The sequence below is a fragment of the Mastacembelus armatus genome, chromosome 16 (genome assembly GCF_900324485.2).
Source record: "Mastacembelus armatus chromosome 16, fMasArm1.2, whole genome shotgun sequence".
NCBI classification, from domain to species: domain Eukaryota; kingdom Metazoa; phylum Chordata; class Actinopteri; order Synbranchiformes; family Mastacembelidae; genus Mastacembelus; species Mastacembelus armatus.
In genome coordinates this window covers 16,799,962-16,816,375 of record NC_046648.1, presented here as the reverse complement: position 1 = coordinate 16,816,375, position 16,414 = coordinate 16,799,962, and the positions used below count along the sequence as shown (strand labels likewise).

Sequence of the window (16,414 nt, the reverse complement as noted above, 5' to 3'; positions counted from 1 at the left end):
GAACTGAGCAAAAGTAGTAGCGAAGATGTCCGATAGTGCAGAGTCCCCAACAGAAACGCAAAAAGAAGAGGGGCAGTCAGCGTCAGACGACTCGGCGACAAATGACGAGAAGAAAAAAAGTAAGAAAGCAGAATATATCGAAATAAACTCCAGTTAGAGAATAACAGCCATTTGTTTACGAGTATAACTACAGCTAAAGAAAAGGTTCCGGGTGTGTGACGTATGAAACGATTGGCAGATATCTGGGCCAATAAGGAAGGCTTTTTGTCCCTGTTTACCCAATAAGCATTCAATTTATAACATGTACCGCCCTTTTGAGGCATAGCTGAAGCTAATGCTAATGTTTATGAAGTCAGCATGTCTTTTTGTTGTTACATGATATTTAATTTTACAGAAGGATGTTTGTGGCAGTCATTTATCAAATATATTTTACGGGAATGCCAGTAGCAACGTCATATGTTATACGTAAGGATAAGTTATTACGTCCAAGCTAATGGGTTCAAGCTAGCTTAAAGCTGCACACCTATCAGAGCCCAGTTTTCTGAAATATTTAACATATTGATATTTATTGAGCTTTGACATTTTGTCTTAATACTACGACTATAAACATGTTTTACTGTGTTGGTATAAGTTAATTATTTATAACTCAGGAGGAGGCAATAGTTGTTTTGAACATATGCTGTTTTTTAAAAATTAGTTTATGTTGTTTACTTAATCAAATACATTAGTTTGTGAAATGTTAAAGCTGTAGGTAATTCACAAGCTAAAAAAAAGTCTGCACACTTAATGTTTCATGGATTTTCAATTCACAGTTGTACTAACATGCTTCAGATAGCCACAGATAAAACACGTAATGTAAGAAAATTAATCTAAATACAGACATTTGAAGTGATTGAAAGGAAGGAATTATGCAGAACTGTGTTAATTATGCAAAAGCGCAAATACATGTTTTCTATTTGTATTACATCGGCCTGTTATGAAGCCATATAGTTCTGCTGGATGAGCATCAAATTCTTTAGTGAATTTAGGATAATCACAGTTTTGGTTCTTTGTACAGTACAGTGTTGATGTGTTTCTGGATTTAACAAGCATATTTCCTTAACAGTTCAAGTTTAGATTTGCCTGGATCTGTCTAAGCAGTTTCACTTTTATTTCCTCATTTTTACAGTCGATGTGCTGTTGAAGGCAGTGGGAGACACTCCTATAATGAAAACAAAGAAGTGGGCAGTGGACAGGGGGAGGACTGTACAGTCCCTGTCTCAGTTCATCTCTCGTTTCCTCAAGCTTGATGCCAATGAACAACTGGTAAGGAATGAGATTTTCTATTGGTTTGTTCATTTCCCAATATCTGTCCTAAAAACAGACTTTCATGCTTCAGCTATTTTATGTTGTTGCACATAACTGAATATTTATTTTTTCTTACAGATCATCTACGTTAACCAGTCTTTTGCCCCCTCACCAGATCAAGAAGTAGGGGTCCTCTTTGATGTGAGTACATGTAAAGATGCCCCATTGTTGTTGTACTGCATTTAATGCACATTTTCCTCAATCTGCCAATCTAATGAAATAAACACACAAAACAAAGCAATTTATTAACAACCATCTTTTGTTTTATTAGTGTTTCTCTGACTAATGTAAATTAACTGATTGATATGGAAGAATACCAATAAACATGGTCATGAATATTAACATTTTGTTGCACTTTTTAGTAATCTTTTCTAACCTTATTCTACATTAAATTTCAACCAGAATCACTTCAGGATATTGTCTCTTAGCCTGTAATGAAATATTGTTATAGTAGTTAGACTAATTGGCAATCCTTTTGCCCCAGCCCACAGAAGTGAAGTGATATTTAGACCAGCAGAGGGGGCAATGATTTGGAAGCTCCATGTGACACAAAATCCTCTATTACCATGTAATGTCTTGATAAGTAACTGTAAAGACCTCAAAGTCCAGAATCCAATGGAGAGTTCATGCCCTTCACTCTAACTGATTGAAATCAAAATTGAATTCTTCCATTTTAGTTATCAATTTTGTATGCAGTCATTTTTGGTAACATTTAACATTTACCTTTGTGTTTTTCTTTTTCTCTCTCTTTGTGTATTTTTCAGTGTTTTGGCAGTGATGGAAAGCTGGTTTTACATTACTGTAAATCTCAAGCCTGGGGTTAAACTGCTTTCTACAGCAAAATTTTTTCACCTCTTCCTTAAATTTACCCTCTAAACATACACATAATGTTATAATTGCTTATTTGCCATTCGGTTTCTTTCAACTTTTATGTACATACATACTGTAAATAAATTATTGTCACAATATAAATGTCTTTCCACTGTTTGTAATTTCCACTGCGGGCACAGGATTGTGTTTTGTGTATTGCTGGTGGTGATTAGGGGAAAAGTAAAGAAAAGAGTCAGTTCATGTGTTCATATGCTGTTTCACAATTCCATCTATGCTCTTAGTGTAATGTTTTAAAAACCAGGTGTATGGCAACTTTACAATGTTGTGTAATTTAAATCATTGATAAATATTTTGGGAGGTTTATAAGAACCCAGAGGGAGCACTGCAGTAACAGATGGACTTAGAGGGATTACATGATTCAGGATGGGTATGTGACATAAATTCCCAAGAAAGACAGAAAAGAGAGCAGGGTGGCGTGGAGACGGACACTCAGTCGCTCCATCCATCTTGCATCTCCAGGCTTGCTAGGAGGATTAAAGGGGGCAGTGCAGCTGGAGAGGTAAGGGTCACTGATGTTCATCCTGGAGGAGGAATGCTTTTGACAGATACAGAGGGGAAAGATGAGGAGGGTAGCGGCACAGAATCTGTTCAAGATGGAGCAACTGAAATCAAGTTCTTAAGGAGATTTTTGATTTAAGGCTCTCGAACGATGCAGAGATAACAGAGGATTGAAGGGTCAGAGGACTGTGAGAAGTGGCAAGTGAAGATAACAGTGTTACTGTGGTAGATGACTTAAAGTACCAGAGGGGACAAAAACAAAGGTAGGTGTCTTGATAATCGATTAATGGCTTCAGTTTTATGAGAAAATTGTCTTATTTAAGACCAGATGGAGCTTTTGGATATTTTGCTAGTGAATGCAGGTTAAATGAAACAAATGGCATGTATCTAATTTTACCTGTCAATCTGTCAGTACACCTAAAAATGAAAAGCTGCTAGATAATTTTTATTCTAGCAAAATCTGTAGTGGATTAGCCCATATGCAAGTTGTATTGGTCTTAGCGTTTACTCGATATGTCATCATTCTGATCACTGAAAGTTTATAATTTTTTTTTAAATGTTTACATGAGAAAATTATGTTGATAAAAAAATCAGAAAGAGGTAGACAAGCTTTCAGTTACTGCTAAATGTAAAGATTACAATATATAACGTATATTTAAAGTGAATGCACACAATGCAGGCATTTATATATAAAATAAAATTACATGAGCAGGTTTATGGATATTTAGTACTGAAAGTATTAGACATTTGCAAAGCTATAATTGCGACAATATAGGCTCCTATATATGATCGTGTTTTTCAGGTTGTAATCATATTATGTTGCTTAAATTTATTGTCAGTATTCAGATAATGGAAGAAGTGAGAATCAATGTGGCACTGAACTTAACAGTTTCAACTTGTGTTGTGTTTCAGGGGCCGTGGGCTGACCAAAGAACATGGCATGAGAGCCAGACAGCAGATATGGTCAGAGTTCACTTCACACTAAAATACACCTAACACAAACAGATTAAAGTAGATTATCAGGGATTACTAGCAAAAATTTCATTTCGATCTGTGGCTTATCCATAATTTCATCAAAAAAGTAATCTCTTGTTTTGCTCCCCTCCATCTTGTCTTCTACTTAGGGTCCAGCAGTGGAGCTGATAATGAGCAGCATGGGCAGGCCTGAGCGTGTTAATCAGGAATCAGCAAGATATTAGCTCAGGTCAGAGGACAGCATCTATTGCTTATTCTTCCAAACCCTGTTCATTTTGAGAACTGGAAATATGACTCATACTTAGTCCAGAAACATACCACAAATTTCGATGTCACCATACTGACAATTTGGCTTTCGCCTTCGTGTTCTTCATTCATTTTCCATTTAATTTCACTTTTTTGCAAGGTGTTTGAGAATGTCCTATTTCTCTTCTTTATATTTATATGGATAAACTTTTGATTCTGATATTTTTAAATGACCTTACTGCTACTGTCACACTGATCTAGTACATGCACACATAAGCATCAACAGTGTGTTGAGGTCAGAACATGTATGGCCACATCATTGAGTCCAGGGTTCAATAGGGGATATCACATTAAAGCTGTCTGAGCACCATACTGTTATTCTGTTGCATCCTACTGTTCCCTCTTACTGTGAACCCTTGTCCACCTAAATCCTCTCTTGTTCATTTTTTCTTCCATCTGTCCTTTCCCACGTGTATCAACTTCAGAGCATCCTCTCCTGCTCTCTTATCTCTTGTTCCCTTCATCTTCCATTCTTTTAATCACGCTGACTGTACACAATCTTTTTGTCAGCTTCTGTCTGCCCTGAAACATAACATCTCTCTTTGCTGTCCATCTGAACCTGGCCGTTCGTCACCTCTCTAAACTACCTCAAAGTATCCATCCTTCCCTCTCGGCTCCAACTGTGACCAAATTGGTGCTCTTGCTCCCATTTGTCCTATTTCTACATGCAGTCTGGCTACTCTTTGCTATACTTCCCCCCCCCTCTCTCTCTGTAACCACCCCCCTGTCTCCCTGCTTCCCCTGTGTGGCCATGCTGGAGCGCATGTCCCGTCGAGCTCGCTCCCTGCTCTCCCTAACCTTGACCACTCTGGCTCTGGCCCTCTCCATCCTCGCTCTCTGCACCTCCTACTGGTGTGAAGGCACTCATAAGGTGGTCAAGCCCCTCTGCCTGTCGCCTGTCAAAATGAAGAACTGTGGTCAGAACAACAGCGAGCCTTACACCACAGGTACTGAGCTGTTACAGTCTTTCACCTGTGCATGTCAGTGCCTCTTTTGTGTCTCTTAATGTTTCACCATCTTTTGCATCCTGTATTTTAGTAAGAGTGGCAATACAATGTAAAAATACTCAATTACGAGTACAGTAAGTGTTAACTTAAAAGTAGGAATGTACTCAAAGTATCAAGTGAGATCTTATCAAATATTTAAAGTAAAATATGAATCTACAAACTAAGGAAAAAGTATAGCTCCCAAATCAATAGAGGAATAAAAAAGTACAATAAGTTAGAGTATAAAGTTGCATAAAGTTGAATAAAGAACAAGTGCCTTAAAATGTTCTTAAGTATTGTAGTAAGTGTAAATATGATTACAGGAAAATTTCAAACATTTAGCTTTGAGGTGGCCTAAAACAAAAGAAGGTAATGCCACATTCACCCTCTTCTTGCGTAAGAACAAGTAGACAGCGCTACAGTGAATAGGAAGTTGCTGTAGTAAAATCAGATCGCTGATGAGTGGAAAAAGTTGTCTGGTGATTAATCCCAATATCTGTTGCAACATGTTCATGGACATAAGCATGAGCTCATGGACTCATTTTACCTTATCTCAGCAAGTACATGATGTGTTCTTAGCATTAGGCACTTGTAATATTCAGGAATAATTTAAATGTTCAAACCTTGTTACTAATGAGGCACATTCCATCAAAACCACAGGTTTCCCTCTTTTTAGATAGAAACTCTTAGCAAAGAAATCAGTATTATTTTAAGATGCTCTTTGGATTTTGAGTTAAGATTATTTTAACAAACTACTGTTCCCAAAGCCAAGAATAAATCTTCACAATGCTTATTGATTTTTATAAGACTGGAATGTGAATTATTCCATCCAATGTTGAATTATTGCCACAAGAATTCAGACCAACCTTGAATCAAACCTGTGTGCACTACTGGCTAGGTTTACCACACAGAGTGGATGCTAAATGTAGTGTAAGTGCATACTTAATATGTACAGTACAGGAAGTTTTGTTTATTCATGTGTCTGTGTGTATGGTCCATTGGTCACTGTGTGTATTGTCATTGAAAATGTAATGAATAGCTTTCTGATGCAAAAGCAAAGTTTTGGCCTTGACCTTCGAACCTGATTACATGTACAAGTATTGAATATCTTGACCTTTCCACTCTGTCGCACCATAACACTTAATACCTAAAACTAATCTGTCTGGATGAACTGACAAGCCTCTCAGCATGTCCTGGACTGATTGTCCTTGGTTTTGATGTTTTTTAATCTCTTTTTACCCATACCTTAGTCCCACCATGACCTTAATTGTGGCTTAGTATTAATCTCTGGGGTGTGCGGGTGGCTTTCAATGGTTTATTCATCCATGGCCTGCTCCCTGGTCTTTATTTTATCAACAGATATGCTTAATCCATACTGAGATTAACAGCTCTCAGTGCATGGAGAATCAACTTTGATCACTACTTTGTACTTTGTGTACTTAGAAAAAAGAGTATATACCTGTACTAGTGCTCAGTCTAAATGGATATAATTCCCTTATGCTTCCAACCCTGATTTACAAATACACATGTGGGATGACAAGGTGCTTGCTGACACGTGACTGCAAAGCACAGGACCAAGGTGTGATTGACAGACTTGTAGATTTTTTGTTCTCACTATTTTTTTCCCTCTGTCATTCAGAAGCACATAATCTTTTTTTTTTTTACTTTTACAAATTTCTGTTCCATCATACAGTTTGCATTTGTCATTCAATTAGCTTCACTGACTTTTTGGTGCATTTAACATTTGACAAAGAAAAACATTCAGTCAACAAACCTGAATTGTGATGTAATAGTGCACTTGCATTGTATGTGTTTATACATCTGCTTGCCTGCACATGCATTTACTGCTGTTGGACTTTTTGTGTTTTAATCCTCAGAGTGGATCAGTCAGTAGATCAGAATCTGTTATTTCACAGGAAGAGGGTACTGTGTTTGTTTGGTGTTGGCATGGTTTTTCCTGTCACATTCTAAGGGAATGCAAGTCAGGATAGGTTGTGAGTATTGGTATGACTGTGTTTTTCTTTTTATGTATAAAAAACTTTGAAGAGCTGGTGAGTGGCACTCCAGCTTTTGCAGGCTGGGTTGTGCCTGAGCCACCAATTCATTATCCATAACATATATAAGCAGGCACAAAAATTAATATAAGATGCTCTTCTCAGTGTCGACATCTTGTGTTGTCACACAGAGAGTCCCACTCAGAACCCCTTCAACCGCACACTCTCTCCAGCCAGGAGAGAGGAGCTAGCAAGGATCAGGCAGCGGCAGCTGGCCAACGCAGTGCACTACATCTGGGAGACAGGAGAAGACAAGTTTGCTTTCAGATACTTCCACACCGGCTTCTGGGAAAGCTGCGAGAAACACAGTGATGGTGAGATCACAACGCACACATCCAGTTATACATAAAAACACATAGTTGGTCCTAGTCACAATAGAGGTTAAGCTCTTAAGTTTCTGCTCTCCACAACATCTGTTTGTTACAACTTAAACAATGTTTTTCTTGATTTTGTTCCTATCTCTGGATTTTGATGCCAGGAGAGAAATGTCGAAGCTTTATAGAATTAACACCTGGGGAAACACAAGGTGAGTTGTGGATCATTTCTGTGCCATTTTGGCCCAATTTGAATATTTTTTTATTTGGATGTGTGTGTTTATTAGGTGTGTCTTTTCATGTTTCAGGTGTGCTCTGGCTGTCAGTTGTTTCAGAGTTTACATACATCGGCCTGCTTGGGATGGGTTTCTTACTGATGTGGCTTGAAGTCTTGTGCTCTCATAAAGAGATGCATTCGTTAAAAATCAATGCTTACGCAGCTATCTGTACTGTGCTATCAGGTGAGGCGTAGTGTCTTCTTTAATTTTGTTTCTACTTAATAGCCATCTCTTGCACTTTGGACCAAAATCATGTCCTAGGTTCACTTTAACAGATTTGTTTGTTTTATTTCCCATGTAGGCCTTCTTGGGATGGTTGCTCATATGATGTACACCACAGTGTTTCAGATGACAGTCATTGTTGGCCCCAAAGACTGGAGGCCTCAGTCCTGGGACTATGGCTGGTCATTTGCGTAGGTGGCTGCTCTTGAGAGACCGAAAACAAACCTGTATTGCTCAAATCTATGAATAAAATACCTGTTAGTAAGAGATTATAAGGATATATTTTTCTTCTCTCCTAACTGCACTATGTGTGCTCTATTCCTAGTCTCGCCTGGGTGTCCTTCAGCTGCTGTATGGGGGCTGCGGTGGTCACACTCAACTCTTACACAAAGACCATCATTGAGCTCCGTCGCAAACAGAGGCTTCGACTGGAGGAAGCGAGAGCTGCCACTCATGCACCATCCTATGATGAAGTTGTTCCAGGGGGCGGGCTCTACTCTGTCAGTGGCCTATTACAGTGTCCAGATGGTATGATTGACGTGGCGTGGGCCCCGAATGGCAGCGTCGTTGGAGTAGGAAATGGGGATGTACCAACACTGGTTTTGGTAGGAGGCTGTGGACCAGAGGGATGTGAGGACTGTGAGAGAGAGATGGATGAGATGGAGGAGGCAATGGACCGAGTTGATTCCCCTTGTTAAGGCATCTGTGACTCAGCAATTAAAAAGACTGAAAAACTGAAAACGGAAAGACGTGACACTGTTTGGGAGAAGGAACAATATGAGCAAACAGATCCTGTTTTTCTTTCCTTCGACTTCAACTTTGAATTAACTTAAGACAACAAACCGGGCTTGAAGACTTATAAAATTAATACATATCAAAACATAAAAACTACAATGCATGTATAGGTCACAGTCACATGCAAGACTGGGTACATCCAAACTCCCTTAACTGATTATTCCTCACTCCTCACTCAACCAGGAAGGTTTTCTTGACCTCCATCTTGAAGACCGAGTGTTCTTACTCTTGCTCTGAGACACAAGGATTGCGGAACAAAGAGGCCGCCTGTAGGACACATGAGTGAGGAAACAAGAGACCATCCCTCACAGAAACCAGTTGGTGACTGGAAGGGTCAGATGAAGGAATGGAGGAAAGGACATCTCTTTCAATGTGTTTCTTCGATTCCTCTCCTCGTAGTTTTCCCTTACATCTTGAGTGGACAGGGCTAAGATGCAAGGAAAAGACACACACGTGAGTGCAGTTAAGGGAATTGAAATGTACCCTGTATGTTTTCTGGGTATTTCTCAGTGCCTCCTGGTGGGAAAGTAATTTTGTCTTTTTATGCAAAAGCATGTAAATGTTTATATTATTTTATTGTTTATATATTAACTTCACCGTCATCTCCATATCATTTCATTGCATATATAGGATGTATGTTTCCTTTCCCGTTGATACCCAACAGAACAGCCTATCCTTAAGAATAAATATACAGTATATTCTTATTTATCTTACTGGGGCACTCAACATGTTTCCTTTATTAAGCTTGTCTCTCTTTTGTGACAAACCTATGAGAGATACATCTATTTGATGTAATACATGTACACCAGAAGCTACAACAAACACGATTGCTCTGCAGATGCACAGACAAACCCATAAGATAGACACATAGAGATAGAAAGATTACAGAGATTTTGAAAAGTCTGCTCTCTGATGTTGAACAGAAGATTATGTGTAAACCAGTAATCCCGAGTTGGATGGAAAGACGGCGGAGCAGAGTGAGGCGAGATAGAAGGCAGTTGAAGGGATGGAGAGGGACAAGGGTGGGGGTAGCAGGTTGTTCATAATGAAAGTTGAAAAAGAAATGCAGACATTCACAGACCACACACACTATTTAAACAATCTTCACTATAAAACACCATACCTTGAGGAAATGAATACAAATATGTATTACTTTCTGATATTTAGTGTTTTTACCGTGAATGTGTTCATTCATTCTAAAGTTAAATAAGTGTACATAAATTTATATTTGGGATAATCCTGGATTTACCATAAGAGTTAAATACAACCAAGAACTGAAGACCTATTTTGTCAACTGCCACCATTATAATATACCGTATGTTTCTAGGTCAAAAAAGAATTTATTTACTGGGAAAGACTTATTTCCAAAGCAGAAAAACCTTCCATTTATTCTAGATATATTTATTGAGTTCAACACTTCGAGATCTACAATAATTTCAGATCCTTTGTCTGGGTATGATGCCTATATATGTAATATATTATCATTAACAATTTCTCTAGAGCCCAAATTTAATTTGAATCAGGTTAAAAAGAAAAGCAATGTTTATTATATATGTTCTTTATATTTATTACATCATTTGCTATCATTTTACCCCAGCGTCAATATAGACCCCATAAATACAATCTGGTCAGTATCAGTTCTTTTTGTCTGTGCACATTTGGAAACATTTCACCTTAATTTGCCCCATTAGCTTATGGTTGATATAAATTGATTGATAAACATAAAACAATGTGACAAAAAGGAAAGTTACTGAAAAGTTGGTTCAAACAAGACACTGAAGACAGGAGTATTTACACAGAAGGAATATGTGGATTATACAGCAGAGAATGCAGGAGGAAAAAAAATGTTAACTAAAGTCTAATAAGAGAAAACAATGAAGTGATGCGCAGGGATGATTTCACTCTTTGATTGGTTCATAGTGGATAAGACGCATTGCATTCTCATTTTCAATCACTCCTGTGATGAACTCCCCTTCAGCCAGTCGCTCTGTAAGGTAAAAAGAAAGAACAGGAAGATATTATAGTGGAAATTAAATGGAAAACGGTACAAACAACAAGGGGTAAACATGAGGTTTAATATTGACTCTAAATCTCTGTAAGAAATCTAATCTTATCTTCTGTGTGCCTGTGTGTGGCAGTGGCATGCAAAAATCAGTGAAGTCACTTAAGGTTTCATCTTCCATGGAAGTGTTGCTAAAACTGGAGTGGCGCCTCCAGGTGGATTCATAGCCACAGTTGCCTGTCTCGCACGGTAACGTATGTACATATGATGAATGTGTAATTCCTCTTACCGTTGTCTTTCTTTTCAAAGTAAGCCCACAGTTTGTTGGCTCTCTTCTCGGGTGTGTTCTCATCCTCTGGTAGCCTGCTCTGCTCTTCCTTGGGGATCAGCTTAAATATGGCCTGAGAGGGAATTGGGTATAAGAAGTGTTGATAATATTGCTTCATTTCTCTTTCATGAATAATGTATGGAATGTCAACAAAAAGCAAATGTGTTCAAGCCAAGAAGCGTATACACTGTTAGACAAGTGAGTACACTCCCAGCACTGTTTATTTAGTGTCAGCTAGTGTACTGTGCATATGTGTGGTTTATCAAGCATTTGATGTAAAGCAACGTAACAGTTACAGAAAGGCTACAAACCATTATATTCTCCTTATCATTTTAATCTTTCTATTCCCTGAAATTTGTCATTAATCACTGTACACTCGGTGCAGTTTGCCTCAATATTACTAATTTAAGTTTGTAATCTCCTCATAGTAAATGATCTACCCATCAAATGCTACTACAAGAGCAATCCTGGGGACCACTGGTTATGTCAAAATAAACCATGAATACACACAGCAGCAACATTCACACGTTTGTAGCATTTTTTAGACATAGCTCATCTGCAATGGACCACTTGATTGTAAATGACTGTGCATTTTAGTTTCAGGCCTTTAAGTGTGTGTCCCACTTAGAGAGGAAGCACTCATCTCCCACATTTAAGACACCTAGATTAACATGGATTAGTGCCAAGACTCAGGCCACAGGCCAAACACCAAGATGTCACCTCTTTTCTCTCTGGACTTCAGATGCTTTGGTCACAGTGGTTCAAACTGTGAGCTTATAGATAACAAGGTTTGGAGGTTGCAGTCATTTATAAATATTAAAGTAAGCAGTGTGAAGCAACTACCCTCAAATGAAGTATTCTTGACCCTGTTTACTAGTCTGCCCTATCAGACTATACTAGACTAAAGTAATTATGGCAATTTCTACCTTCCTCACTTAGGTTTTCTACTTTGATTCCACATCCAGAATAGAATTGATCTCTCAGTAATGTAATTCAATGTGGATAGTGGTTTCATTGCATATAAAAGATATGTCTTATTCTATCTGTAAAGTGTTTTGCAGATTAGGAAAAATCTAATTTTGTTGTAGGTTATTGAACTTTAAAATGTAGCTATTTTGTGCAGTGCTAGTAAACCTGATGCACATGGCCTCAGGCCAGTTGGCCAGGAACAAAATCCCATTACAATTTAAGGTGGATTCTCATCTGATCAGCCTAAACCTCTTACAGGTCTATATATCTTAAAACAGAAGATAAGAACCTTTACAACCTCCATCAGACTCGGTTTTGATTGTATGAAAACAACATCTCACAATTGTAAAGTACAGTATACAGTCCAAAGTGACAAACTGAACAGTGAAACAGTCCAAGTGAAATTTGGATTATACTGGGGGATAATGAGCAAACTCTATGTTATCAATCCAATACAGGAGTAGCTTTTCTTAAAAGTAGGACTGGCTATATAGTCTCAAGCGTTAAACCTGGAATCACAGAGATTATCAGCAGTTTGATGCTCAAACAGGTTGGTTAATTTGGCTGGCAATTATGGCTGAGACTAACCGTGAGAAAAATTACCACTTTCCAACACAGGAGCACCAAAATTTAAATGGATCTTAATAATATCTTAATAATAACAAAACACTATAATATAATAATAGTGACAATATAATGCAGTCCAGCAGATTGTGGCCCTAAAGATAATGCCCCATAATAAAAGGAACACCACAGTAACACAAAAAATTCAGGAAAAAAATGGAGCCTTGAGCAAGGCTTAGGCAGAGGATTGTTTAATTACTGTATTTTTCCTGTGATATCTTCTTTCCTTAAAGCTTTGAGAGCTTAGAATAAAGGTTTTCACTGAGGAACTTGAAAATGGACCGTGTTTGCATGGATGATTATGTTGAAATAATACATATATTCTGTTTTCAAGATAAGATAAGTGAATAAAAGTGATTTTTTCTGGCAAAATATTTCCAACAACATCACAGGAAAGACATGGCAGCCACCATTATGTTCACCAAGTTAAAGACCACCAGATGAATCACTCTCACCTGGCAGATCTCCGTCACTTCTGACTTGCTGATGTATCCATTCTTGTCTACATCAAACAGCGAGAAGGCCCACTCTAATTTTCGGGTTGTCTTCCCAGTGGACGTCATGTGCAGTGCAATGATGTACTCCTTGAAGTCCAAAGTGCCGTCATCATTGGTGTCAAAGGAGCGAAACACATGCCGTGCGTAGCTCTTGGCATCGCTGTCAGGGAAGAAGCGGCTGTAGATCTGCTCAAACTCTTCTGGTGTTACGCGTCCTGATGGGCACTGCTTCTGAAAGTTCTCATACCACTGGCAGATCTCAGTTTCAGTGAATTTGGTGTTGAGCTTCAGGTCCTCCAGGATCTCCTTTGATAATGCACTACTGGTAGTATTTCCCATGGTAGTTGCTTAGTGTCTTAGTAATGTGTCAGGTCTGTCAAACTCCCTGGCAAGTATTTGCCACTTGAGTTTTTCAGAGGTGTTCTTCTTCTGAGCGTCTTCTTTTGTCCAAATTATACTCTTGTTCAATGGCTTAACTTCTTTTGACGTTACAAGGCAAACAGACTGTGAAATAAATATGATTTAGAAACGTGATGCGCTAATAAAACCTTTGGGATTTAACACAGAATGATCACAAATGGATAGAAAGCTTACCTGTCGGTGCTATGTGGGCAGATGATGGCTGGAGAATTGAATATCAGTCTCAGCAGTAAGACAGTGAGAGATAAGGAGGGCAGGGGGAAACACACACCTACTGTAGATGACTGGGTTAATTCTGTTAATAGGGGATTTAAGGTGGCTGAGCTTTTGACTGAAATGAACCCCTGGATCTTTATTTTCCCTACTGGGTCTAGAAAGATTTATATGACATTATTGGTGTTCTTTGTAATGTTTCATCTAAAAACATTATAATCTTACTTAATAACTTAATGCTAATCATTGCCCAGGGTATCTTACCATATCCTTGCTATCACAACTTTGTGAGATTCAAAAGTATTTGAGTGCCATGAATCATAAAAACTTTATCATCGGTTTTTTAAACTGCTCAAAAAAATAGGGACATGGCCCCAGGTGGGTTGTCAAGGTTCTTCAGCAATATATTTGCTATTTTTGTGAGGGCTTTTTCAATGGGTTTAGTTGACAACTGGCTTCTAATGCCAGATTACCATCTGTCCAGCAAGTTTAACTCTCTCCCCCTCCCATCACTATGTCCAACCCCACCTACGCCCCTCACATTATCGCCTTCTCTGTGCCTGACCTCCTTCCTGTCCTGTGTGAGCCATATTTCTTTCACTAGCCTGAGTTTGTTTTACTGAGCTAAACGTTTTGAAATGTTACCTCTCTCCCTTTATTCTGAAAATTTTCTTTGTAGAGGAGCTCTCTTCTCTTTCTCCCCTTTTTTACATACCAGACTTGTGTTTCCTTTTCTCTCCACAATATGCTGTCTCCTGCACTATACATCTTGTTTATAAGGTAAAACAAACTGCACGCTACTCACTCTGCCTTCATTTTCGTTCGTATAAACTTTCTTACCCGGTACTTTGTATCTCAGTCCTGATCCTTTCACTGGATATCTTCACCATGGTAGATGGTCACAGAAATTATCAGCACGACTCACAAACTCACTTCATTACATTTTAGTTGGCACATTTACGTCATCAGTCTGTTTTCTTTGCGTCTGATTTCATTAGACTGAAAGTATTATCTTGATTGTCTTAACTGCTGTTTCAGACTAACTTAGCAGGGCAGTGAGAGTAAATGGCAGACTTAGTGTGCTACATTTTTCAGAGTTCATTTAAGGAAGCTGGGTGAAACCAGGTAAACCGCATTTGTTGAATTTCTTCCATATACTCTATTACACTAGCCGATTATTATCTGTGCCTTGTTTTAGCAGCAGGATTTTAGGATTGCTCCATAAATACGCACAGTGAGCCCATCTATTGGATTACTTGTGCCCCGTCCTGTCCCACCCAATCCAACACTTAGCCAATTACCATCATCTTCAGCCTGTAAGTGGCATAGTCAATTGAATTACCCCCTCCTCTCCCTAAAATAATCCCTGACATCTGACCTAAACTGGACTACCTGCTAAAGCAGGAGCAACAAGGGCTTGTGGTCACTTTTAAAAAGTTTCTCTACTTGTGTGCGAATTCGTGTTGTGTGGATGTCTGGCATCTAACTGCAATAGTAATTCTGAGAGTGTCTGAGATTTCATTTTTAATAAGGAAAGAATAAGATTGTCTGTAAAGAAGCTAATATACTGCTTTGCAACATATTTCTTATGCCAACAGTAACATACATTACACATATAAACAGTGTAGTAACAGGGGGAAATTTATTTATAGTAGAAGTCAACACATCTAAAAATATCTGCAATTAAGCAAGTGATTCACTACTGGCAACATCCCAGTTGGCTGGGCAGCATTTTAGCCTATTAACTGGTTGTATCTGGCTTCACCTGTGTTACAGTATTGACCCATAAAACTTCAGCATTGACATATATACTACCAATCTGCTTAGCTCAGCACCCACGCACCGGTTTAGACGCATTCATTCATGTCATTTTTGATGCATGGTAAGAGAATTCTGGAAAAAAAAAAAAAAAGAATATGTTTGCAATTAAAAGTTTGTGGTGGTGAAAACTAAAATGAAAAGTTTGATGTAATTTTGAAACATTTCCTCTATACTATTTGAGGAATCACAAACAAGACAGGAACCAGGTTGAATAGTACATCTCATGGTCCCAATGCTTAACAGGGCAGTGTTTTTAAAAAGAAAAACTCTCACAGTCTAAACAATGCCTTGGTGGGGCACAACCCAAATCTTAAGACTGAAAGAGAGAGGAAAAGAGGAAGGGAGTTGTTCCTAGATAAATATCTGGTAATGGGTTGTAATGACGCTTAATGAAAGACGAGAACTTCCTACTGACCACAAGGAAAGAAATGAACAAACAAATGACAAAGGTCTGGACAATTGTCCACCATCTTGTGAGGCCTGAGGTTGTGACGTATTTGATAAAAGTGACACCACTTGGTCCCCCCAGTTCCCATTTCTACACCCAATGTCCAGAGAGAAAGTCAGCAGCACGTTTAGGTTTTCACTCATAGAAAGTTTTCTGAAGAAAAAAAAATCTTGTCCCTCATCGTGATTTCCACTGGCATTGAAGCTCTTGATTCAACGCTGAGGTAAGCAATACAATACTTTTAGATATAAAATACATTTTGTTTTACAGTTATCAATATTTTCTTAATTTCACAACTATTTAATAACGCTTCTCTAATGTAAATTCTGTTAGTCGGAAAATTCAGCATGTTGAAACATCAGTTTTTCCACATTTCCTTAATCAGCACTCTGTCCTGTTGTAGGAATAAGAAAGAGAAAGAGGCAG

At 38.4% G+C, this 16,414-nt stretch overlaps 2 protein-coding genes across 2 annotated transcripts; one reads left to right on the top strand and one right to left on the bottom strand.

The window, feature by feature from the left end:
• Window positions 1–1,178: 1,178 nt before the first annotated feature.
• On the top strand, window positions 1,179–11,696 carry LOC113136726 (germ cell-specific gene 1-like protein). The gene is made up of 12 exons (XM_026317762.2): window positions 1,179–1,305; window positions 1,463–1,488; window positions 2,112–2,737; window positions 2,877–2,999; window positions 3,649–3,699; window positions 3,861–3,940; window positions 4,443–4,964; window positions 7,189–7,371; window positions 7,536–7,583; window positions 7,680–7,832; window positions 7,951–8,062; window positions 8,197–11,696. Exons 7-12 carry the CDS (start codon window positions 4,769–4,771, stop codon window positions 8,567–8,569), a joined length of 1,065 nt encoding a protein of 354 aa, XP_026173547.1. The 5' UTR covers window positions 1,179–1,305; window positions 1,463–1,488; window positions 2,112–2,737; window positions 2,877–2,999; window positions 3,649–3,699; window positions 3,861–3,940; window positions 4,443–4,768; the 3' UTR covers window positions 8,570–11,696.
• LOC113136728 (visinin-like) lies at window positions 10,453–15,918 on the bottom strand. The gene is made up of 4 exons (XM_026317766.2): window positions 13,681–15,918; window positions 13,045–13,565; window positions 10,958–11,069; window positions 10,453–10,653 (listed from the first exon to the last, which is right to left on the bottom strand). Exons 2-4 carry the CDS (start codon window positions 13,423–13,425, stop codon window positions 10,565–10,567), a joined length of 582 nt encoding a protein of 193 aa, XP_026173551.1. The 5' UTR covers window positions 13,426–13,565; window positions 13,681–15,918; the 3' UTR covers window positions 10,453–10,564.
• Window positions 15,919–16,414: the final 496 nt, after the last annotated feature.